At 39.9% G+C, this 27047-nt stretch overlaps 1 protein-coding gene across 2 annotated transcripts; it reads left to right on the top strand.

Annotated features, from left to right (window-relative positions):
• Positions 1–238: 238 nt before the first annotated feature.
• LOC101393874 (olfactory receptor 1J21-like) lies at positions 239–25602 on the top strand. Of its 2 annotated transcripts, XM_087419581.1 has the most exons (2): positions 239–706; positions 24661–25602. In XM_087419581.1, exons 1-2 carry the CDS (start codon positions 506–508, stop codon positions 25600–25602), a joined length of 1143 nt encoding a protein of 380 aa, XP_087275707.1. In that variant the 5' UTR covers positions 239–505. The 2 variants fall into 2 exon arrangements, with proteins under 2 accessions (XP_087275707.1, XP_087275706.1); XM_087419580.1 differs by lacking the exon at positions 239–706 and having other exon boundaries at positions 24664–25602.
• Positions 25603–27047: the final 1445 nt, after the last annotated feature.

The raw sequence follows: 27047 nt of genomic DNA, 5'->3' as shown, positions 1-27047 counted from the left end.
AGGGTTGATTAAAAAAATAAGAATGAATTTGCTCTGGTTTCCAGTGAAAGGAATCACATTGATCATTGAGGTTGATAGGAATTCAGGCAGTTACTCTTTATCTCCACAATAAAGTAAGAAACCCCACTGTGGTGGCCATAATCATACTTTCAAAACCTTTGCCATTTCCCACTCCCCTTTATCCCCAGCAGACAGAAGAGGAGCACGAGGAGGTAGAACCAGAGTAGGGTGTTCTGAGTTCCTTCTCCTGGGGCTACCCATCTGGCCAGAACAGCAGGGCATGTTCTTTACTCTGTTCCTGGGCATGTACCTGACAATGGTGCTGGGGAACCTACTCATCATCCTACTCGTCAGACTGGACTCTCGCCTCCACACCCCCATGTACTTCTTCCACAGCCACTTGGCTCTCACTGACATCTCCTTTACATCTTTCACCATCCCTAATATGCTGATGAACATGCACTCTTAGGATCAATGCATCCCCGATGAAAGGTGTGTAACACAGATGTATTTTTTCGTAGTTTTTGGTTGTATTGATAATCTCCTTCTCGCAGTTATGGCCTATGATAGGTATGAGGCCATCTGTCATCCTCGCCACTACACTGCCATCATGCGAGAAAACCTATGTATCTCACTAGTGGCTGTGTCCTGGTTATTGTCCTGTAGCAGTGCCATGTCCCACACTCTCAGCCTAGCCCAGCTGTCTGTCTGTGCTGACAATACTATCCCTCATTTTTTGTGTCTGTATGATCTTGCTGTTCTACTCAAATTGTCCTGCTCTGACACCTCTATCAATAAGCTGGTCATCTTCACTGTAGGGTTATAGGAATCATCATATCACTGACTGGCATACTGGTCCCTTATGGCCGCATCAGGGTCTCCACCCTGAGGGTTCCATCTACCAAAGAGATCTGCAAAGCTCTTGTCCAACTGTGGCTCCCACCTCTCCAGGGTATTTCTATTCTGTGGGACAATTATGGTTCTGTACATTTTCTCATCATCAAACAACTTCAATGAGAAAGAGATAATTGCTTCAGTGATGTCCACAGTGGTCACCCCCGTGCTGAACCCCATCATCTACAGTCTGAGGAACAGAGACATGAAAGGGGCCCTGGGGAAAATTCTCAGAAGGAAGATCTTTTTCCCCAAGTGACGGTACCCTATTCTTTTTCTTATCTTATCCACTAACCCTGTCAGAAAGATTTCTTTGAAAAATATGTAGTTAGATGACCAACCTTGTTCCTTGCTCCCTACATACTCCCCTTTTAATAGTCTCTCCTATTTTTGGTGCTCTATAGTCCTTTGGATTAGAAGTGTAAAATATAATTGCAGAAGATACCCTCTCACTCTTTATGTTCTTGACTGCCAAGTTGAAGACAATTGGAACTGTCAAATGTGTTGGGAGAAGGTACTTTTTAAATACAGAGAGAAATGTACATTTTACCTGTTATTTGAGTTAGTTTTAATGTTTGTAAAATAGAATTGCTTAGGAATTAGAGCGTAATGAAATAGTTGCATGAAAATCAACGATAATCTATAGCTGATTTTCTCAAGTTTTTCCCAGAGCTATAAAAACAAAGTGTAGTGTCTAGTTTTCAAAGCAAGGAAGTTCAAAATGCTTGTCTTCCTATTAGGTAACTGATTAACAAAGGTAAATACAGCTTCCTAAAACCCAAACAAAATGGAAAGCTTCTGACCTTGCTAGTTAATCTTATTGTGCATATGATGGAAAGAACGCAACAGAAATGCACAGTGGAATCACTGCTATTAACAAATTTCCTGATTCTTGGTCTTTTTCACTCTACAAGATTTTTCTTGGTGGGATGGTCTATATTCTTCTCCCTTCTAGTTTGGAAAAATAACGATTGCTTCTTTCTTCCCAAACTGACACAACCCATTTCTAGTTGAAGCAAAGATAAATGTATGCATGGGATATCACTCATTAAATAAATTTGTAGTCTGTAACTACTATGTTCGGGCACTCTTCTATACAAATGAGTCAAAATCTCTCCCTTGAGGAGTTTAAATTACAGAAGAGAGGCGCTGTCATTAAATAAGTAAATATGTAAAGCATATGTTATATTATAAGATAATGAGTGTTATATTATGGACAACAAACAAGCAGGGTGAAGGGAGAAAGCACGCTGTGGGTGGCACTGCAAGTTTCAGCAGTCTAGGGGTCAGCGTAGGCTTCTATGAGAAAGAGAGATTTAAGCAAAAAGCTTAAGGAGAATATGGAAATAAGTTATTGTTCTTATCTGAGGGGAAGAATATTCCAGACAGGGAGAGTAGAAAGTGCAAAGAGTCTGAAATGCGAGATCATTTGGCATGTTGTAGAAACAGAAAGGAGGCTAGATTGACTACCAAAGAGTGAGCAGTTTATTGGGGGATTGGTAGGAGATAAGGTCAGAGGTAACAAAGTATCTGTGTAAGGCTTTGTAGGCAATTATAAGGTTTTTGGTTTAACTATGAGTGATTTGAGAAACCAGCAGAAAGTCATCAGCAGAGGAGTGACATGATCTGTCTTAAGTTTTAGAAGTATCCTTCTGGCTCTTTTGTTGAAAATAGACTGAAAGAAGTCAAGTGTTAAAATAGAGAGACCAATTATGAGGCTACTGGAATAATGTAGACAAGAGATTAAATTCTCTCATGTCAGCATGATAGCATTAGAGGCCATGATGAATGAATGAATTCTGAGCAACTTAACAAGACTCAATGAATTTAAAAGGATTTAAATCATACAAAGAGCATTTTCTCTCCACAATGTAATTAAACTAGAAAACAATAACAAAAAGATATCTGGAAAGTCTCCAAATATATTTGGAAAGTCAGTAACACATTTAAAAATAACCCATCACTTGAAGAAGAAATAAAAAGTGAAACTATAAAGTATTTAGAATGGAATAAAAATAAATAGGAAACATATCAAACATGGGAGATGCAGCTAAAGTAGTGGAAAAGGGAAATTGATAGCAATAAACCCTTATGTTCGAGAAAAAGAATGGCCCCAGTATCCACCTTAAAAAAAGATCAAATTAAACAGAAAGTAAATAGAAGAAACAATAAAGATAATGAGAAGATTAATAAATTAGAAAGCAGAAAAATAATATAAAGAGTTAGTTAAACCAAAAATTCTTTTAGAAGAACAATATAATCAATAAGCCTTTAGCCAGACTTATTGGGAAAGATAAGAGGGAAGACATAAATTAGTGATATTAAGCAAAGTGAAATAAGTCAGAGGGAGAAGGTCAAATACCATATGATTTCCTTCATTAAGTAGTAGACAATAACAACAACAAACAAACACATAGAGACAGAGATTGGATTGGTGGTTACGAGAGGGGAAGGGGGGGAGGGAGGAGGGCAAAAGGGATAATTCGGCACATGTGTGTGGTGATGGGTTGTAATTAGTATTTGAGTGGTGAACATGATGTAATCTATGCAGAAATAGAATTATAATGATGTACACCTGAAAATTATACAATGTTATAAACCAATGTTATTGCAATAAACAAAAAATTTAAAAAAATAAAATAAATTAGCGATATTAAGAATGAGAGACAACATCATTACAGACTCTACAGACATTAAAAGGAAAATAAGAGAATGCTATGAATGACTTTGTCAAAAATCTGATGACTTTGGTGAGATAAGTTCTTTAAACAACAAAAAATCCCAAAGCTCATACGGGAAGAAATACATAAGAAGTTGTGTATTAAAGACAGTGAATTTGTAGTTTAAAATCATCCCATAAAGAAAACTACAACCACAGATGGCCTTATATGTGAATTGTACCAAACATTTAAGGAAGAAATAATACAGTTATCCACAAGCTCTTTTAGAATATTCAAGAGGAAGGAATTTCCCAACCCATTCTCTGAGGCAGTATTACCTGGATACCAAATCAGCAAAAATATAATACAAGAAAAAAACCCCCACAGATTAATATCTCCCATAAACGTTGGCACAAAAAGAAATACCAAAATTTTATCAAATCAAATCCAACAATATATAAAAAGGCAAAAACATGTAACCAACTAGGTTTCATTGCAGCAATGCATTTGGTTTACTATTCCAAAATCAGTTATTGTAATTCACCATTTTAATAGACTACTGAAGGAAATCCAATTATCATCTCAATATATGAAGAAAAATGTATTTGATGAAATTCATTATCCATTCTTCATTAAAAAAAAATCTCAGAAACCTAGGAATAGAGAAAACTTCCTTAAACTGGTAAAGACTATCTATGAAAAATCTAAAGCTAACATCACATTTAATGGTAGAGAACTGAATGCTTTCCTCCCAAGATCAAGAACAAGCTAAAGATATCAGTTGTACCACGTCAATTCAAAATTGTGCTGGAATAGTGCCTATAGTTAACGATACTGTATTGTATACTTAAAAATTTGCTAAGAAGGTAGATCTTATGTTAATTACTCTGCTATAGACTGAATGTTTGGGTTCCCCAAAAATTCATATTTTGAAATCCTAGCCCCCAATGTGATGGTATTAGGAGGTGGGGTCTTTGAGAAGTGACTGGGTCACGAGGGTGGATCGCTCATGAATGGGATAACTACTCTTATAAAAGAGACCTCAGAGAACTCCTCACTCCTTCTGACATGTAAGGGCACAGTGAGAAGATGGCAGTCTATGAACCAGGAAGTGGATCCTCACCAGACACTGAATCTGCTTAGAGCCTTGATCTTGGACATCCCAGCCTCCAGAACTGTGAGAAATTAATGTCTGTTGTTTAAGCCACTCAATCTGTGCTATTGTGTTATAGCAGCCCAAACAGACTAAGATATGCTCATACCCACAAAAAAAAAAATGATAAAGGGTGGAAGAGAAAACTTTTGGAGCTGATGGATATATTTATGGCCTTGACTGTGAGGAAGATTTCACGGGTGAAAATTTATCTTCAAATTTATCAAGTTGTATACATTAATTGTATACAGCCTTTTGTATGTCAATCATACCTCAATAAAGTGGTTTAAAGAAAACAAAATTGTGCTGGAGATCCTAGTCAATGAAATAATTGGTATATACAAAGCAGGAATGCATAATACATACACCAAAAGATGTATTCAAGAATTTTCATATTCTTGTCACCATCCTGTCCTTCCCCCTGGCTTCCCTCTGGAATTCGAAGTGATCACCGAGATCAAGTTGCTCCAGTCAGCATGCAACAATTACAGCATCATGCCAGAGGGGTGCTTTGGGGTCAGGTTCAAGGCCCTGGAGCTGCTCAGGGAGACGGAGAGGTGAAGACAGGACAAGAATTGGGGATAGCAGGGGTGGGCTCTCCCTGGGGGCCAGCTTCAGAGATCTGTGTCTATGGCCCCTAGGTCAGTGTCCAATCCTGTTGCCTGGTGACAGCTGGGCACCTGGACACCTGGACACCAGCTTCTGGATAAGCAATGGGAGAGAGACTTGAGTGTGGCTCCTGGTAGACTCAAAGCTGACACTCTGTCTTGTAGCCACAACCTGTCATGCGAGCTGTAGCCCCCATCTGAGTTGGCGAGCAACATCTTTAAGGCCAAGAAAAACATGCCATCCTGAAGCTCTGGAGCAAGTGAGTATCCAGACCAGGGCTCGCAGGAGGGGCTCCTTGGTATTCAGAGAAGCTGTGTGTCTAAGTGCTGGCATGGGGTGTCAGACAGCCTGGAGCGGGGATCCCAGCTCCACTGCTGGCCAGCCCTGTAATGTGGTGAGTTACCTCACCTCTCTAGGCCTCATTTTCATTCCGTTTGAAATGGAGTAATGCTAAATGATCTATCAGAAGATTGGAGAGAATGGGGTGCTGGTGATGAAGTACTTATCACAGTGCTGGAGCAGAGCACAGTGAGGGGCAGGGGTGGGGGTAGGCTATGTCATCGGGATAGACACCCTAAGTTAAGCTGGCCCTTTCATCAGGCAGCCAGGCCCCCAACAAGGAGCCTGGTACCAGCAGCAGCTCTCACTTCAAGTCCTGTTACCAGCTCAGATGCAGTCCCATAGCTCAGCAGTGGGGACTTTTCCAACACACCCAGTGTGTGCTTGTCAAGTCCTTCAGCTCCAATGTGGAGGAGGATCCCAGTTGAGAACCATTAATGTCAAATCTCATGCAGCTGCAAGTGCCATTTGTCCAAGTCTGTGCTTTGATTTTAACATTGGTGCATGAGCCTTTCCCATGGGGAGGCCTGAAGGATGAGGGATATGAAGGAGGAGGGGTGCAGCCAAGACTGATAATCATGGACATCGATAGACACAGCCTTATCATTTACACGTTGAAGCACATCACTGCCAGGTGGCAAACAGTCATTGAACTCACCCACGTGCCCTCCCTGAGTTTCGCCTCGATCAGGAGCTAAAGGATTAATGCCTGGCCCAGGAGGGAGCTGCTAGGACCCTGCACAGCCTCCAGCCTACACCTTCTTAAGTTATTTCAACATCATTCTCTGGATACAACACATAAAGGCAAGAGCCAGATGAATTGCTGATGACACAAATTATCTCCCCTCCTTCCCGATGGCTACAGGTGTCACACAGACACACAGTAGAGCTCACCTCTGCCAGGGAGGCCTTTTCAGTGCAGGACAGGGGCTGAGCATATGCCTGGATCCCAACAGCACTGGCCCTTGCTGACTTGGCATAGGTGTACAAGGATGTGATTTCCTGAATGACAGGCAGGCACATTACACCAATATGGCAGAGGAAGAGATACATTGTTGCATCTTTGGGCTTCCATTGGCCAAGAAAGCAAGGACAGTAACACAGAAGAGGCCTGCATTGCAGGGATGATCTATCTCCATCTTTGACCAGGAACATTTCTTTACACCTGAGACCCCTTTACCAAACCAGAAGGCCCAGGTCAGCCAAGGTAGTCACAAGCTGGCCCAGGGTGTCATCTGCTTCTGTGGTGAGATGCTTTCTCCTGCTCAGCTCTGCTCTGTGGGGCAGTAAGACTCCTTCTGTCCTTGATTCTCAATGGGAAGGTGTTCCATCGGGTCTGGTAATAATATGCGTGTCCACACAGTGACTATTGGGCTGGAGGGAGAAAGGGGTAGTAGTGTCCTGATGTCTCCCATGGAGGCCCATCTTCATGAAATGCCAGCCCTCCATTTGAGGTGGATCTTAAGTCTCTAGCTATGGGAAGTGTGTACACTTTAGTCTGATTTCTGCACAAAAATGTCTGTTTATTCTGACTTTTTTAGAATTCCACTCTGGGTACCCACCCCCCAAATGGTTCTGCACAAAGTGGGACATGAAGGCAAGGGTGAATCCAAAAGGCTTTACCAACATCCATCCTCTCCCATTTGCTTATAAATTGCACCTGCGGATATCTGTGAACAGAACTGTGGATTGGAGGCTCTTTCTGCTTTGGTGTCTTTGGCTGGTGGCCCTGGGTCATTCTGTTGCATGGGCTTGCTCCTCTGCATCCTGAATGTTCTTGTGACCAGCATATGCACAAAATCCACCTGGATATTGACAGAAAACCCTAGAGGGAGGAGGAGCTCCACGTCAGTGTTTTCCTCCTGAGGGCGTGACCAGCAGAGAAGCTCTTACAGTGATTTCAGTGACTCTGGAAGGATGTGGAGCAGAACAATCATGCATAGTGACTCCTGGAATCTCCTTTTTTTCCCTTGTTCTTTTCCATAGGTGAGACAAGCACAGGAGGGAGCAAACCTCTGCTGGTACCCACCCAGTCATGGTATCATTTCTACATTTAAATAAGGAAGATTTTCCATTTAAATAAAACAATCCAGTAGAGTCCTGGTTTTGTTTTTCCTCTGTGCATGTGGAAGACAAGGGAAGCATTTATCTTTCCAAAGCCAAGTTGTTAATTTAAATATCATTACCTGGGTTCCAGTTAACAAGTAAGAATTCTAGAATTCTGTATCCAGCAAAATGACCCTTTAAAAGTGAAAGAGAAATAAAACTCTCTCAGACAAGTAAACACTGAGATAATTTGTCACCAGTAGACCTACCTTGTAAGAAATGTTAAAAGAAATTCTTCAGAGCGGGGGGCGGAGTCAAGATGGCGGCGTAGGCAGACTCTGAACTCACCTCCTCCCGTGGACACAGCCAATTTACAACTACTCGTGGAAAAATTACCCCTGAGACAGAACTGAAAACTGGATAAGAGGAACTCCTGCAACAACGGACAATCCTAACTGGGGTAGAAGAGGCAGAGACTCCCTTCTGGAGAGGAAAAACGCCACCTTCACAAGCCGCCAGCTTCACGGCCGCCGGGAGCAGCTCACAGGTGCGCAGCCTCCCTGGAGGCGCGGGGCCCTGAGCCGGGGAGCGCCCCCGCTGGGGGCATTGTGTGGACCCAGCACAATTGAGACCAGCAGCATAATATCTGACTTTGCCTGCTACTAAAGCTTTGGGTAGCACCCCCAGAAAACCCGGTTCACAAAGAAACTAAAACTGGCTCTTAAAGGGCCCACGCACAAACTCACCCGTTCCAGAAAGCATCCTAAAATCACCAGAAAGAAAGGTGCACAGTGCTTCGGTGACAAGAGACTCACCTAATAGGCCCTGAGTGCATCTCGGTGAGGGGTGAGACCTCTCCAGGGACTGGTACATTGGCGGCGGCCATTGTTGTGGCCTGTTGTGAGCGTGCTGACACAGACGCCATTGGAGTTCTCCCTGAGACCTGCTAGCCCAGGGTCTGCTCCACCCGCTAGAGCACCGATTTAATCCAGCTCAGCCAGGGCAGGCAGCCCACCCTAGAGACGGGCCCCACCCAACAACAAGCCCTCAGGCAACGTGTGGGCCTGCATAGATTGGTGACTGGATTCTCTGCAGCCTGGCAACTGAGCTGACTTGAGCGGGGCAGGGTGTGCACAAGGAGCGGGTGGAGAGTGTGGGGCGGTGGGATAGTGTGTGGGACTCCCGCCGTGGAGAGACTGGGTCCACTTGGGGAGGTCGGGGCGCTCACACGGGGCAGGACTGTGTTGACTGTGTGTGTGGACCTGTGGGCGGCAGGGCTTCTCAGCCACAGAAGACTTGTACTTCTCAAAGACCCACATAGGAGGTTTGCTCCACCTTCCAAAACCTGAAACAATTGGGTGCTCCTGTGCCTGAGGCCAGCCCCACCCAGCTGCAATCCTCAGAGAGCTGACAAGAGACCTAATAGGCTAGAGGCTTACAGCAATTGTAAGGCCCTGAGCCTAACAACCTGCCACGGTGGGGGCCTACTCACTTAAAAGAAATACTGCAACACAAATGTGGTATTAGAACTTGCAGCCAACTGTGCTGGGGCTCCCCACAGCTGATAAAGAGACTGAAGGACCCACAACAACTACAAGCAGCTGAGCATTACAACAGCTGGCCAGGAGTATAACTCAGCCTCCCTGGGCGCCTACAGGGAGAGCAAACAGGCCACAGCAGAAGGATACACGTAGCCCACATAGGGGTCACCCCTGGAACATTGAGAACTGAGGGAAGCACACTGGAAGCCTCCTAAGGCATCACTTACATAAGGTCACCTATCCAAGAGCAGGAGATGTAGCTGACCTACCTAATACGTAGACACAAGCACAGGGAAAGAGGCAAAATGAAGAGGCAAAAGAATACATTCCAAGTAAGGGAACAGGACAAAACCCAAGAAAAGGAACTTAGTGAAACAGAAATGAGCAACCTAACCGACAGAGAGTTCAAACTAAGAGTGTTAAGGATGCTCACTGATCTGGGGAGAAGAATAGATGGACTCAGTGAGAATGTCAACAAAGAAATGGAAGATATAAAAAAGAACCAATCAGAAATGAAGAATACAATACTGGAAATGAAAAACTCATTAGAGGGACTCAAAAGCAGAGTAGAGGATACAGAAGAATGGATCAGTGAGCTGGAAGAAAGACTAGAAGAAATTACCCAAGGTGAACAGGTAAAAGAGAAAAGAATTAAAAAGAGTGAGGACAGTCTAAGGGACCTCTGGGACAACATCAAGCGCACTAACATCCGTGTTATAGGTGTCCCGGAAGGAGAAGAGCGAGACAAGGGGGCAGAGAATCTATTTCAAGAAATAATAGATGAAAACTTCCCTAACCTAAGGAAGGAAACAGACATCCAGGTACAGGAGGCACAGAGAGCCCCAAACAAGATAAACCCAAAGAGGCCCACACCAAGACACATCATAATCAAAATGTCCAGAATTAAAGATAAAGAGAGAATCCTAAAAGCCACAAGAGAATGTCAAGTTACATACAAAGGAAACCCCATAAGGCTATCAGCTGACTTCTCAGCAGAAACCTTACAGGCTAGAAGAGAATGGCATGATATATTTAAAGTGCTAAAAGGAAAAAACTTACAGCCAAGAATACTCTACCCAGCAAGGTTATCGTTCAAAATGGAAGGAGAGATCAAAATTTTCCCAGATAAGCAAAAATTAAAGGAGTTTGTCACCAAGAAACCAGTGTTACAAGAAATGTTAAAGGGACTGATTTAAGGGGAAAAGAGAAGACCACAAATAGGAAAAATTATCTATTTCCACGATTAGAACGTAATGGATACAAATGCACAAAAAAGAGGTTGGATATGATATCAAAAACATAAAAGGAGGGAGGAGGGTAGTTAAAGAGTACAGCTTTCAGACAGAGGTCAAACTAAAGTGACCATCAATTCTGTATAGAAGAAGGAAGGAACAGAGAAGGACTACTAAAACAGTGAGGAAAAAAAAAAAAAGAAAAGTTAAAAAATGGCAGTAAGTCCATACTTATCAATAGCTACTTTAAACGTCAATGGACTAAATGCTCCAATTAAAAGGCATAGGGTGGCTGACTGGATAAAAACAAGACCCATATATATGCTGCATACAAGAGACACACTTCAGACCTAAAGACACTCACAAACTGAAAGTGAAGGGATGGAAAAAGATACTCCACGCAAATGGCAATGAAAAGAAAGCTGGGGTAGCAGTACTCATATCAGACAAAATAGACTTTAAAACAAAAACTGTAAAACGAGACAAAGAAGGGCATTACGTAATGATCAAGGGAACAATCCAACAAGAGGATATAACACTTGTAAATATCTACGCACCCAATGTAGGTGCACCTAAATATATAAAGCAATTATTAACAGACATAAAAACAGAAATAGACAGTAACACAATAATAGTAGGGGACTTTAACACTCCACTTACACCAACGGATAGATCATCCAAACAGAAGATCAATAAGGAAACATTGGCCTTAAACGACACCCTAGAACAGATGGACCTAGTAGATATATACAGAGCATTCCATCCAAAAACCGAAGAATACACGTTCTTTTCAAATGCACATGGAACGTTCTCCAGGATTGATCACATATTAGGCCACAAAACAAGTCTCCATAAATTTAAGAAGATTGAAATAATACCAAGCATCTTTTCTGACCACAAAGGTATGAAACTAGAAATCAACTATAGGAAGAAAATCAGAAAAGCCACAAATACATGGAGATTAAACAAAATGCTACTGAACAACGACTGGGTTAATGAAGAAATCAAAGAAGAAATCAAAAATACCTGGAGACAAATGAAAATGAAAATACAACATGCCAGAATTTATGGGATACAGCAAAAGCGGTTCTAAGAGGGAAGTTTATAGCAATACAGGCCTATCTCAACAAACAAGAAAAATCTCAAATAAACAATCTAACAATGCACCTAAAGGAACTGGAAAAAGAAGAACAAACAAAGCCCAAAATCAGTAGAAGAAGGGAAATAATAAAAATCAGAGCAGAAATAAATGAAATAGAGACCAAAAACAATAGAAAAAATTAATAAAACCAAGAGCTGGTTCTTTGAAAAGATCAACAAAATTGACAAACCTTTAGCTAGACTCACCAAGAAAAAAGAGAGAAGGCACAAATAAGTAAAATCAGAAATGAAAGAGGAGAGGTTACAACAGACACCTCAGAAATACAAAAGATTATAAGAGAATACTATGAAAAACTATATGCCAACCAATTCGACAATCTGGAAGAAATGGATAAATTCTTAGAATCATACAACCTTCCAAAACTGGATCAAGAAGAAGTAGAGAATTTGAATAGACCAATCACCAGTAAGGAGATCGAAACAGTAATCAAAAACCTCCCCAAAAATAAAAGTCCAGGACCAGACGGCTTCCCTGGTGAATTCTACCAAACATTCAAAGAAGTCTTAATACCTATCCTTCTCAAACTCTTCCAAAAAATTGAGGAGGGGGGGAAGCTCCCTAACTCATTCTACGAAGCTGACATTACCCTGATACCAAAACCAGACAAGGACAACACAAAAAAAGAAAATTACAGGCCAATATCACTGATGAACATCGATGCGAAAATCCTCAACAAAATACTAGCAAATCGCATACAACAATACGTTAAAAAGATTATACACCATGATCAAGTGGGATTTATTCCAGGTATGCAGGGATGGTTTAACATTCGCAAATCAATCAACGTAATACACCACATTAATAAAATGAAGAACAAAAATCACATGATCATCTCAATAGATGCAGAGAAAGCATTTGACAAGATCCAGCATCCATTTACGATAAAAACTCTGAATAAAATGGGTATAGAAGGAAAGTACCTCAACATAATAAAGACCATATATGAGAAACCCACAGCTAATATCATCCTCAATGGTGAAAAACTGAAAGCTATCCCTCTAAGAACAGGAACCAGACAAGGATGCCCACTCTCACCACTCCTATTTAACATAGTATTGGAAGTCCTAGCCAGAGCAATCAGGCAAGAAAAAGAAATAAAAGGGATCCAAATTGGAAAGGAAGAAGTGAAACTGTCACTATTTGCAGATGACATGATTTTATATATAGAAAACCCTAAAGAATCCACCAGAAAACTTTTAGAAGTAATAAACGAATATGGTAAAGTTGCAGGATACAAAATCAACATACAAAAATCAGTTGCATTTCTGTACACTAACAACAAAGTAGCAGAAAGAGAAATTAAGAATACCATCCCATTTACAATTGCAACAAAAAGAATAAAATACCTAGGAATAAACTTAACCAAAGAGGTGAAAAATCTGTACAATCGAAAACTATAAAACATTTCTGAAAGAAATTGAAGAAGACACAAAGAAATGGAAAGATATTCCGTGCCCTTGGATTGGAAGAATTAACATAGTTAAGATGTCCATACTTCCTAAAGCCATCTATAGATTCAATGCAATCCCTATCAAAGTTCCAACAACATTTTTCACAGAAATAGAACAAAGAATCCTAAAATTTATATGGAACAACAAAAGACCCCGAATAGCTAAAGGAATCCTGAGAAAAAGAACAAAGCTGGAGGTATCACACTCCCTGATTTCAAAATATACTACAAAGCTATAGTAACCAAAACAGCATGGTACTGGCACAAAAACAGACACACAGATCAATGGAATAGAATCGAAAGCCCAGAAATAAACCCACACATCTATGGACAGCTAATCTTTGACAAAGGAGCCAAGAACATACAATGGGGAAAAGAAAGTCTCTTCAACAAATGGTGTTGGGAAAACTGGATAGCCATATGCAAAAATGAAAGTAGACCCTTACCTTACACCATACACAAAAATTAACTCCAAATGGATTAAAGACTTGAATGTAAGACCTGAAACTGTGAAAGTTCTAGAAGAAAACATAGGCAGTACGCTCTTCGACATCGGTCTTAGCAACATCTTTTCAAACACCACATCTGACCGGGCAAGAGAAACAATAGAAAAAATAAACAAATGGGACTACATCAAACTAAAAAGCTTCTGCACAGCAAAGGAAACCATCAACAAAACGAAAAGACAACCTAACAATTGGGAGAAGATATTTGCAAACCATACATCTGATAAGGGCTTAATCTCCAAAATATATAAAGAACTCATGCATCTCAACAACAAAAACTACCAACCCAATTAAAAAATGGGCAAAAGACCTGAACAGACATTTCTCCAAAGAAGATATACAGATGGCCAACAGACACATGAAAAGATGTTCAAAATCAATAACTATCAGGGAAATGCAAATCAAAACTACAATGAGATATCACCTCACGCCCGTCAGAATGGCTATAATTAACAAGACAGGAAACAACATGTGTTGGAGAGGTTGTGGAGAGAAGGGAACTCTCATACACTGCTGGTGGGAGTGCAAACTGGTGCAGCCACTATGGAAAACAGTATGGAGATTTCTCAAAAAATCAACGATAGAACTACCATATGATCCAGCTATTCCACTGTTGGGTATTTATCCAAAGAACTTGAAAACACCAATTTGCAAAGGTACATGCACCCCTGTGTTCATTGCAGCCTTATTCACGATAGCCAAGACTTGGAAGCAACCTAAGTGCCCATCAAGGGACGAATGGATAAAAAAGCTGTGGTATATATACACAATGGATTACTACTCAGCCATAAGAAACGATGAAATCCAGCCATTTGTGACAACATGGATGGACATTGAGGGCATGATGCAAAGTGAAATAAGTCAGAGGGAGAAGGTCAAATACCGTATGATTTCCTTCATTAAGTAGTAGATAATAACAACAATAAACAAACACATAGGGACAGAGATTGGATTGGTGGTTACCAGAGGGGAAGGGGGGGGGGAGGGTGAAAGGGATAATTGGGTACATGTGTGTGGTGATGGGTTGTAATTAGTATTTTGGTGGTGAACATGATGTAATCTATGCAGAAATAGAACTACAATGATGTACACCTGAAATTTTTACAATGTTATAAACCAATGTTACTGCAATAAACAAAAAATTAAAAAAAAAAAAAAAAGGACTGCAAAAAAAAAAAAAAAGAAATTCTTCAGAGCGAATGATATAGGTCAGAAACTTGAATCTACATAAAGAAAGGAAGAGTGTTAGACAAGGAATAAATAAAAAATATAATAAAATATTTTATTTGCTATTAATTTATCTATTAACTGTTGAAAGTAATAACAACAAGAATGTAAAGAGAGATAATAGCTTATGCGTAAGTGAAATGAATGACAGCAATGTTCTAAGTGATGGGAGGGAAGAAATGAGAATACTCTGTTATAAGGTACTTACACTCTGTATAATGTTATTTGAAAGCGGACTTAAATTAGTTGTAAATAAATATTGCAAACTCTAGGGTACAAATTAAACACAAATTTTAAAGAAATATAATGGATGTACTAAGAGAAGAAAGGATGTAGAATCATATAAAATGCTCAATTAAAAACATAGAAGACATAAAAAGAAGGGAAGATAGAAACAAAAAATATGCAATCAATAGAAAACAGGTACAATATGGTAGATACTAATCCAATTATATCAATAATCACTTTAAATGTGAATGGAGTAAATACACCAATTAAAATATAGAGACCATCAGAGTCTATAAAAAGTCAAGATCCAACTATATGTGCCTAAAAGAAAGCCACTTTAAATATAAAGACGCTGCTAGATTAAAAGTACAGGGGTGGACACAGAGAGCTGTAGAAAATATTTACAAATCACATATCTGACAAGAGATCGACACCCAGAATATAAAAAGAACCCCTAAAACCCAAAACAACAGCAAAAACAACCAACCAGTTAAAAAATGGGCAAAGTTCTTCAATGACATTTCTCCAAAGAAGATATACAAATGTCCAATAAGCACATAAGAAGATGCTCAACATCACTAATCATTAGGGAAATGCAAATCAAAACCACAATGAGATACAACTTCATAGCCATTAGAATGATTAGTATCAAAAAACCAGAAAACAACACATGGCAAGGTTCTAGAGAATTTGGAAATTTTGTGCACTGCTAGTGGTAATGTAAAATGGTGCAGCCACTATGGAAACTATTACTATGGTCCCCCAAAAATATTATAAATAGAATTACCATATTATCCAGAAAGTCCACTTCTGGGTATATACACAAAAAAATTGAAAGCAGGGACTCAGAGAGATATTTGTACATTCATGTTCATAGCAACATTGTTCACAGCCCAGATGTAGAAGCAAACCAAGTGTCCATTGACAGATGATTGGATAAACAAAATGTGGTGTACGTATATATACAAATGTATATTTATACATGTATATATATAACGGAATATTATTCAGCCTTAAAAAGGGATGAAATTCTGATACATGCTAAAGCATGAATGAACCTTAAAGATATTATGCTAAGTGAAATAAGTCGAAAGGACAAATGGTGTACGATGTCACTTACACAAGGTACCTAGAACAGTCAAGTGCATAGAGATATAAAGTACAATGTTGGTTACGAGAAACTGGGGGAGTGGGGAATTGGTAGTTATTGTCTAATGGGTACAAAGTTTCAGTACGCGATGATGAAAAATTCTGGAGCTGTATAGTGGTGATAGTTGCCAAACAATGTGAGTATTAAAACCATTGAACTGTATACTTAAAAATGGTTCAAATGGTAAATTTTACATTATGTATACTTTACCACATACAGTAGTAAAGGGATGGAGAAAAATATACCATGCAAATACTAATCAAAAGAAAGCTGGAGTAGCTATAATAATGTCAGACAAAGCTGACTTCAGAACTGAAAGATTATCAGTGATAAAGAGGACATTGCATAATTATAAAGAAGTCAATTCACCAAAAAGACATAACAATCATTAACGTGTAGACACCTAACAACAGAATGTAAAAAGCTGATAGAATGGCAAGGATAGTTGGAGATTTCAACACCCCCCGAACATTGAGCAACAGATCCAGCAGGCAGAAAAGCAATAAGGGTATAGTTGAACTGAATGGCACCACCAATCAACTGGATCTAATTGACAATTCTACAACACTTCATCCAGCAGTAGCAGAATACACATTTTTCTCAAGGCCACATGGAACATTCACAAAGATAGCCCACGTTTTAGGTTATAAACACACCTTAACAAATTTAAAATAATAGAAATCATACAAAGTATGCTCTTAGACCACAATGTAATTAAACTAGATATCAATAGCAGACACATAGCTGGAAAATTTCAAAATATTTGGAGATGAAACAAAACACATATAAATACCACATGGGTCAAACAAGAAGTCGCAAGACAAATTTTAAAATATTTTAAACGATTGCTTCCTAGTCTTGGTTATTGTGAATAACGCTGCAATGAACACAGGGGTGCATGTATCTTTACAAATTGGTGTTATCAAGTTCTTTGGACAAATACCCAGCAGTGGAATAGCTGGATCATATGGTAGTTCTATCTTTGATTTTTTGAGGAATCTCCATACTGTTTTCCATAGTGGCTGCACCAGTTTGCACTCCCACCAGCAGTGTATGAGAGTTCCCTTCTCTCCACATCCTCTCCAACACATGTTGTTTCATGTCTTGTTAATTATAGCCATTCTGATGGGTGTGCGTGATATCTCATTGTAGTTTTGATTTGCATTTCCCTGATAGTTAATGATTTTGAACATCTTTTCATATGTCTGTTGGCCATCTGTATATCTTCTTTGGAGAAATGTCTGTTCAGGTCTTTTGCCCATTAAAACACAACTCATAAAAAGTTATGGGATGCAGCAAAAGCAGTGCTTAGAGGGAAATTTATAACATTGAATGCATATATTAGAAAATAAGAAAGATCTAAATCTTGTCATCTAATCTTCCATCTTAGGCAACTAGAGAAAGAAGACAATATAAGCTGAAAGCAACAGAAGATAAGAAATAATAAAATTTGGAGCGGAAATCAGTGAAATTGAAAACAAGAAATTAATAGAGAAAATCAATGAAACCAAAAGTTGGTTCTTTGACAAGATCAATAAAATTGCTAAACCTCTAGCCAGACTAACCAAGAAAAAAGAGACCTTTACAAAGCACGGTTTGTGGTTCAAGGAAGCTGCAGGCAGGTCAGAGCATCTGGCTGGGGGCCTTGGATCTGGGACACACCCAAAACACGCCAGTCCCATAAGCTACGGGTTGAGGTGCCACGAAGACCTTGCGGAGCTTTGGCAGGGGCATGGACTCTGTTCCCACATCTGTCAGATGTTCATGGAGCACCTACCTGTCTGTGTGTCCAGCACAGTGCAGTGAACAGAGCAGACACCACTCTCCCTGTTCTCTTGGAATTTATGTTCTGGTGGGAAGCTGGGGCAGGGGACACATACAGAGAAGTATGTCAGCCTTACAGAAAAAGGCGAGGGGTGATCAGACCATTTACCAAGGGATCCTCCTGATGGAGACTCTTTATCAGCCTCTGCCAAGTGACCAGACCTATTACTGCCAGGAGAGCCAGACTCAGGATAGGGGAATGGGGTTGGCCTCTGGACAGGCAGGGGACAGCACAAGAGCCCAGCCCCCCACAGGGGTGCAGTGGGAGAGCAATGTGGAACTAAAAGCCAGGCCTTTGACACTGTTGCACATCTACCTACCCCCACTACCATCTCCTCCATCCTGGCCACCTGGCTGGACTAGTACTAGCAGAATTTCTGTCAGTCCCTGGACTTTATTGGCCTAAAGCAGTTGATAGCCTCTGTGCAGCTCAGCCTTACCAGATTGGACCCAGAGCACCATGCGGACCTTCTGCCAGTCCAGATGAAGCATCTAGAGCCTATTGGGGCAGAACCTGGGGGAGAGGAGGATTGAGGTACATGTGCACATTTGAGGAGGGGGATGGGGTTGGGCTACCGTAGGGGAAGGCTCCAGAGGATTTTTTGGGGGCTAGAAACAAAACATAGCCTCAGACCACTCATCCGGTAGACTGCAATCTGAGACTTCCTAGGGTAGAGTCTGGCTGAGACTTCTCTTAAAGGCAGTGTGATGTTTTCTGTCTTTGGAAAGGCAATGAAAAGCCATTCATGTTGGTGAATATTTCTCTTCTTAACACTTCTAGTTCCAGCTCCAGGGTTTGGTCTTTTACCAGCTACAGAGCTAGAGCCAGGCACTGTGCCAGTTCCAGCATCAGCACCAGAACTAGAATCAGTCCAGAGCTGGAGCCAGCTCTGGACCTAGAGTCAGATTCAGTACCACCAGCTCTTCTGCCAGCTGGAGTTGGAGCCAGCACCAGTTTCAAGCTAGAGCCAGCCTCAGAGCTTGAGCTAGCTCCATCACCATCTCTAGAGCTAGAGCCAGCTCCAGTGCCAATTCTTTCCTCAGTGCCACAGCTGGAGCCAACTCAGAACTCTTTTAACTTGTTGTTCAAGCCAAGAGATTAGTGGTTGCTTCTGGAGGATATCGACAAGGAAGGAGCTCAAAGGAACGCTCTGGGGTGATGTCAGTGCTTTGTGTATTGATACCTATTTGTCAAAATGAATTGACTAGTTCAGTAATATCTGAGCATCATTGCATCAAAGTATATATTATAGTAAAATATAAAAAGAATACAGACTCTTCTATTTCCATTCACCTTTATGAAGTAAAAAATAGCCAAGAGTATTATATGGTGATAAAAATCAGAATAAGATTAACCTTTGGGGGAAATGACCTGGAGGGGCATGATGGAGGATTACTTCTTTATCTGGTTGATAATTTCATGAGTGTTTTTTTTATGATAATTCATCAAACTGTGCACTTAATGTATGCTAATTTTCTCTCTATGTATGTTGCACATCCATTAACAAATATTTATTTTTTAAAAAGCATCATGTGAATCTACCCATAGTCTCCTCCAAATCCTCCATCCCTGTCTCCTCTCAAGAGGAAATGAATAGCCTGAATTTTATGTTTATGATTCCATTAAATTTCTATAGTTTTATTTCTAAGTATATGCATCTCTCTTTCTCAGTCTCTGTCTCTCCCTTTTTCTCTCTCTATGTGAGTGTAGACATATTTATGTATATACGCATGTGTGTATAGACATGTATATGCATATAGACACATACACATGCATATACTTATGCATATACATATACATATACACGTACACATATATACACATGTCTTAAGTCTGCTTGTGCTGCCATAACAAAATCCCATAGACTGAGTGGCTTAGACAACAGAAATTTATATTCTCACAGTTGTGGAGGCTAGAAGATTCTGGCAAGATTGGGTTTTGGTGTTATCTCTCTTCCTGGCTCGCCGTTGGCAACCTACTCACTGTGTCCTTGCACTGCCTTTTCTTGGTGTCTATTCATGGAAAGAGAGAGAGAGCTCTCTGGTGTCTCTTCTTATGAGGACACTAACCCTATTGGATGAGGACCCCTCCTTATGATCTCATTTAACCTTAATTATGTTCTTAGATGCCCCCCACCCCATTTCCAGATACAACCACACTGGGGGTTAGGACTTCAATATATAGATTTTGGAGGGACATAAACACTAGTCCATAACAATACATATACCTATAAAATCTTTGTTTGTTTCTACATTTTGTCATATTGTTGGAGTCTTGATTTGTTCTCTCCATATTTCATTTCTATAATCCACTGATATGGCAAATAATTGCTCTACAATATTCCTTGTGTAAAAATACTATAATTTATTTGTTGAACTTTTTTCATTTTTTTCTGCTATTATGAACAATATTGCAATGAACTTTCTTATTTATATTTCCAGTGGTACACGTGCAAAACATCTTAGGATATATACATGAGAGTGAAATTGCATGGTTCAAGGCAATGCACACTTTCCAATGTAAAACATAACACTGTGTTGTTTCTCTAGCAGAGGTGAATAGGCTTCCAATAAATACACACTGTTGTCAACAAAGAGTAGCTTCTAACTTAAATTTTCCAATCTATTAGTACAAAATGGAACCTATTTGAGGTTTTATTTGTCTTTCTCTGATTATTATTGAGGTTGACTATCTTTTCACATGTTCATTAGCCCATTTGAATTTCTTTTCTCTGAAATACCTATTAATCTCATTTTGGCTATTTTTTAATTTTGCTGTATATGCATATGTAAATGTATTTTGATTATTAAATTCTAAGCTATTCCAGGGAATACATTTTGCATAGCACTCAGAAAGATGGTTGGGACTGGAATAGCAGAGGATAAAGATGAAGGTCTTCTAGGAAATGTTATCCGGTACCGGGGGAAGTGGGAATGTCATTTCTTAATACAAAGAGACACTTTTCTTCTCATACTGTTTCTTCAAATAGAAATCCTCAAGAGTCATTGATTTTGTTTTTAACTCCACGCATGTAGGGAAAGAGGGAGGTGCCAATGATTTTCTTCTGGTGTGAGAAGGAAGTCTTGTCGACTCTTGACTTTTAGGAACACAGGCATGCCAACTGTAGAATTATAATCAGAGAAACAGATTACCAACCGTGATCCACAGGACCTAGAGACCATTTCTGAAGTCTAAATACCTTGCAAGACTCTTCATTCAAACAGCAGTTCCAAGTACCGATTGATTTTAACACAAAACAGAACAAAGTAACAACACATGAGTATTCACATATCTTCACTTTGAATGACAAGCACGTGATAGTCACCTCCTGCCTGGCTTGAAGAAATGGAGTTGGAGATGTATGCAATAAATTTGGAATCCATTTTGTAAGGAGTTCTTGAACGGTTATTCAATGGTATTGTGATAAACTTGCACCAAGAGAATGCTGATTCCATAGTTTTTGGGCAGGAGACCAATATTTATAGAAACTGTGGTCCATCCCCAGGATCCAGTGATGGGATATAAAGTCCCTCAGTCTTTTGCTCAGAGAGTGAAAGTATTAGAGTGTTTCTGGTGTTCTTGCAATAGTTTGGGGTTCAAAAACAAGAGACTTGGGTTAACACACTCGATCTTTAGCTTGGTTTATTACAGACTCTCAATCACATTTTTTCCAATGTCCACCAAGAAGACAAAAACCTTTGTGAATCACCAAGTTCCTAGTAGCTTCTTTGTGGTTATTATCATTATTCCTCCAGGGGTGAACTCTCCCGTGGCCTGCTGTCAACAAACAGCTCTTCCCTCAAGGGAACCAAAGGCAACAAAGCAATTATTTCCTGTTTGTCTCTAATTTGGAGCTGGGGGTGGAGAGTTGCCCTCCTTCCCCACCATGGGGTCCTCTCCATGACTGGTAAAGTTAGAACCTACACCCATTGCTCTGGGGATGTAAACAAGTGTGTGTCCATGTATCTATCTTTTTTGGTTTTGAACTGATAATGCTTCTCCCTGTTGCAGTGCATCTTTGAGACCCTTAGAGACTCCACCTGCTTCATCGCATCCTGTGTCTTCTAGGGAGAAATGGAAGAACATTCCCAGGCCTTGTAGCTGAAGGTATATGTGCTCATCGCCTAAGAGGCAATGTCAGAGCAGGAGTAGAATTCATATTCAGTAGTGTCATTGCATGTGTTTACGTGTTTATGTCTGTGTGTGTGTGTGTCCAGTCTGTGCTACTGATCCACAACATGGCTCTACCACTCCTCACACCAGGGTATAGCAGACTGCTCCATGTAGAATAACTTATCTCAAACTGATCCTCTATCTAATTTTTGAGAGAATAGGGAAAAACGTATCTCCTCTGGCTTATCTCTTACCCCCCATTAAGTCTTCTTGGTTTTTCCTTCAAATTTGATCCCAAACTGTAACTATCTTCGTCTCTGCTGCCATGATCCAGGTGTAAGCAGGTATTATTTTGCACCTGAACTACTATAAGGGTCTCTGGTTAAATTTCTGCTGACACTCTTGCCTTGTTATAATCTGTTCTCTTCCCAGTAGAGAACAAAAATAAATTTCATTAACTTCTTTCCTAAAACCTTTTCATGGGTGTTCTATTGGTCTGAGAATAGAATCAAAACTTTCCATTATAGCAGGAAAAATCTTACATATTCTGGCTCCTCAATAATTCTCCAACCCCATAACTTTCCCATGCTGACCATGCTCCTGAATTTTCTCTTGAACACCACAGTCCTGTCCTCTGCAAACAGCCAGAATGCCCATTTTTATAATCTTCACACAATAGGCTCTTATTATTCAGGACTCATTTTAAAGAACCAATGGGAACAGGCTTCCTCATCACTTTGGCCTCTTGTAATTTGACAATGTCTATCACCATTATAAATGTATATATCCTCCAGTTCAATTTCTAGGAATTTATCCTACAGATATACATATGCTATTGTGAAAAATAGCATAGGAACAATATTATTAATGAAATATTGCTGGAAATAGAAAGATATCAGAAACAACCTAGATGTCCATAAAATACCTGGTTAGCACTTTCATTGTGATAAACTGATTATTATGGACATGGTAATGACCAGCAACACTGATTGTGTAATTCTTCTGGGGTAACAATATTAAATAAAAAGGATTTTTAATGTAGTAGGCTGAAGAAGGTAGGTATAGATAATTTCATTCAAATTGGGAGAATTGGTACATAATGTAAACTTCAGTTAACTCTCAAGATGAATGATGAGTCCTGTAGTGAGATACTTTCTCAGTTCTCAAAGAGAAAGACCTTTAGAATGGATGTCTTTGCAGAGTTTGTGGATTCTATTTTTTGGTAGATAGACCATCATGTTCTCTTTCCCTATCATTTTATGAGCGTACTGATGGGCAAGTCTAAGAGTAACTGACCTGAAGAAGAAAGCGAGAGAAATGACAGTATCAGCAAAGTATAAGAAGTGTTTGAGTATGACAAGAAAAATATCAGTTATGAATCACTGGAATAAAACCTAGGTTAGGAACTGTAAAAAAGGAGAGGTTATTTGGTAACATCTGGAAAGACACTTACAAAGAGCTTATTCTTTGGCAGATCCAGGATGTGACCAGGAAAAACAAAGAATTTCCTGGTGTTCTGAGAACTTGAATAAGAGTAATCTGGTTAGAACTGAGGGAATAAGGTGGGAATTTGGAAGAGAAGCAGACTTTTTTCTCCACATTCCATGAAAGTTCCTTTAGAAAGAGTGATGGTAGACTGAAAACGTTGAGTAAGGGGAAGGAATTTTCCAAAAGGAAGGACTTAAGAATTGTTACAAGGCATGTCACTAGATCTTTTATGTTATTGACACAATTTCTTGTCCTTAACACCGTTGCCTTAATCAGTTACATATGTTTCCACCAAGGCTCCAATTTCTGGCTTCTGGGAGATCCAGAGCAGCCCACTGAGTTGTCTTACCTTGATCAAATCTATGGAAATAAAGCATTAGCTAAAAATTGTAAGAGGCATGAGGAAGGCTAAGAAAGGCCGGAGACCAATTGGAGAGCATCTATTAGAATTTCTAATAAATGGTTACTGACTTAGCCTTGCACCATAATTTCCTAATCTCAGATTTCTGCAATGAACACCTGGACGCCTCAAGTTTGAACCTGATCTGATCTTGTCATCATTCTGAAGTTTCATGGTTATTCCAAAAGAGATTGTTTTGGTTCCTAGGTAGATGCATAATAATCTGATGTCAGACCAGGATTTTAATGTTTTGTGTGTGTGTGTGTGTGTGTGTGTGTGTGTGGAAGATCAGCCCTGAGCTAACATTCACTGCCAATCCTCCTCTTTTCGCAGAGGAAGATTGGCCCTGGGCTAACATTGGTGCCCATCTTCCTCCACTTTATACAGGACACTGCCACAGCATGGCTTGACAAGCAGTGCATCGGTGTGTGCCCGGGATCCCAACTGGCGAACCCACCGGCTGCTAGGTGGAGCACACGCACTTAACTGCTATGTTAATGGGCTGGCCCATTAACGGGGAAGAATGAGCTATTCAGGTTAAAATTCATGTACCGACAGTCCAAAACCATGTTTCCATTATGTGATAGTAATAATGATTTCTCATTCTTTCACACTTTTATCTCTAGCAAAATAGAAGAACATGAGGAGGGATAATCAGAGCAGTGTGTCTGAATTCCTCCTCCTGGGGCTCCCCATCTGGACAGAGAAACAAGGCATATATTACAGTCTTTTTCTGGTCATGTACCTGACCACAGTGCTGGGGAACCTGCTCATCATCCTGCTTATCAGGCTGGACTCTCACCTCCACACTCCCATGTACTTCTTCCTCAGCCACTTGGCCTTCACTGATGTTTCTTTCTCATCGGTCACAGCTCCAAAGATGCTTATGAATATGCAGACAAAGAGTCAATCCATCTCATATGCTGGGTGCATTTCCCAGGTGTGTTTCTTCTTATTTTTGGGGGGTCTTGACAGCTTTCTTCTCACATCAATGGCCTATGACAGGTACGTAGCCATCTGTCACCCCCTCCACTATACCACCATCATGACTCAGAACCTGTGTTTCCTGCTAGTAACTGTGTCCTGGGTCCTATCCTGCACCAGTGCTCTTTCGCACACCCTCCTCCTGGCCCGTCTCTCTTTCTGTGGAGACAACACTCTCCCCCACTTCTTTTGTGACCTCTCTGCCTTACTTAAGCTGTCCAGCTCAGACACCGCAGTCAATGAGCTGGTTATCCTCATCGTAGGAGCAGTGGTCATGACTCTACCATTCATATGCATCCTGATCTCTTATGGCCATGTTGGGGCCACCATTCTTAGAGTCCCCTCCACCAAGGGAATCTGCAAAGCCTTGTCCACATGTGGCTCTCACCTCTCTGTGGTGTCTCTGTACTACGGAGCAATTATTGCACTGTACTTTTTCCCCTCATCCAGTAACTCCAATGACAAGGACGTCATTGTGGCTATATTGTACACTCTGGTCATTCCCATGCTAAATCCCTTTGTCTACAGTCTGAGGAATCGGGATATGAAAGGAGCTCTGGGAAATATAGTCAGGAGAGGAAAATTTTCACCATGATGAGCATTGTTTTCCCTACTAATTGCATATAAAACCTGCTCTATCCTGTAAGTGCAACATGAGCGTCCTTTCCTCTCTGAATAGCTCCTTTTTTAGTGAATCATGATGTGGCATTCTTCACTCTGTTTTTTCTTGCACTTAGTTTCCTTCTCTGTTTAGTTTTTTTTATTTTAGTAGTCATGGGGATAGCTTATTAACAATATTCCTACACAAGTATTGTTTCATAAATGTTTTTTTTTTTAATTTTTCACATGGTATCCCTTGTCCTAGAAGCATTTGAAATTTTTATCCAGTTACAGCTTTCAGTATTTTCATTTTATTTTTCTTTTTAGGTGAACAAATTTTATATACCAAAGCTTTTCCTTTCTCAAGATAACAAAAATATTCCTTCTGGTGGTTTCATGATTTTATTTTTGCCTTTGATTTTGTAATACACTTGAAATTTATTTTTATGAATGACATTAAACAGATACTGAATTTTATTTTTGTTTCTAATTTTTTGTCAATTGTCCAAATTGTTTTTCAGTTATGTTTATAGAGTTATGGTAACATGGTAGGTCACTTTTTTTCCCCTTATCTTGAGTGGACCCGACCACAAATACAAATGAGATGGCTTTCTGTACAAGGTCAGGAAAATCATCCAGACATGACTGGTACTGGCCCCAACTCAAACTTGGCTATAGCCTTCTGTGTCCTTGGATGGCCAATTGAATGTGAATCATGGTAGTGAGAGCAGAGATTTTAAAGTGGCTGTCCAAGTGATGATGTGATTACGGGAGATCAGTCCAATCTGATAAGGGAGTTCAACCTTTCAGAGCATGGGACTAAGAATGTCTAGGCAGAATATCTGAAAATCTAAGCAACCTGAATTGAACTCAGGCAGGACTTCAGTGTAGGTTAATCCAAATTTACCTGAATTAAAAAAAAAAAAAAAACTTCCCTGCCCTAAGTATATAAATATAATAGCCTATGTTTCCATCTGAAATGGTAAGGTTTTGTCTTCAGTCCTTGAGTAATTACCTCTGCTTAAGGCAAAAGTAGCTCACTTCAATGCTATAAGCTGATACCAGTGACAAATCATTATTTCATTTAGTCCGAGTAATTGGTATAAAGGAGGAAATTCATATTAAGAAAGGCTTACAATTTTGCCTAGTGACACTAAACTAGCAATATTTAGAGAAGGTGATACTCCAACTACCGTATGTGTGTGTTCAAATCCTGAGTCCTTGGAATCATTTGAATAGTTTTCAAAATTGAGTAATAATTTTACTCATTTTACTACAAATTTTATTAAAACTAAAAAATATTGAAAGAACAAACAAAGGAGCATATATAACATAGATACAGTTTAAATATATATGTATATATGTAGTATGTTAGATGTGTTTATATAGATATATATGTGTATGTGTTTGTATATATGTGATATCTAATCATACTTTAAA

The sequence above is a fragment of the Ceratotherium simum genome, chromosome 29 (genome assembly GCF_057802395.1).
Source record: "Ceratotherium simum simum isolate JZ-2026a chromosome 29, ASM5780239v1, whole genome shotgun sequence".
Taxonomy (NCBI): domain Eukaryota; kingdom Metazoa; phylum Chordata; class Mammalia; order Perissodactyla; family Rhinocerotidae; genus Ceratotherium; species Ceratotherium simum.
This window is presented reverse-complemented; position numbering and strand designations above follow the sequence as displayed.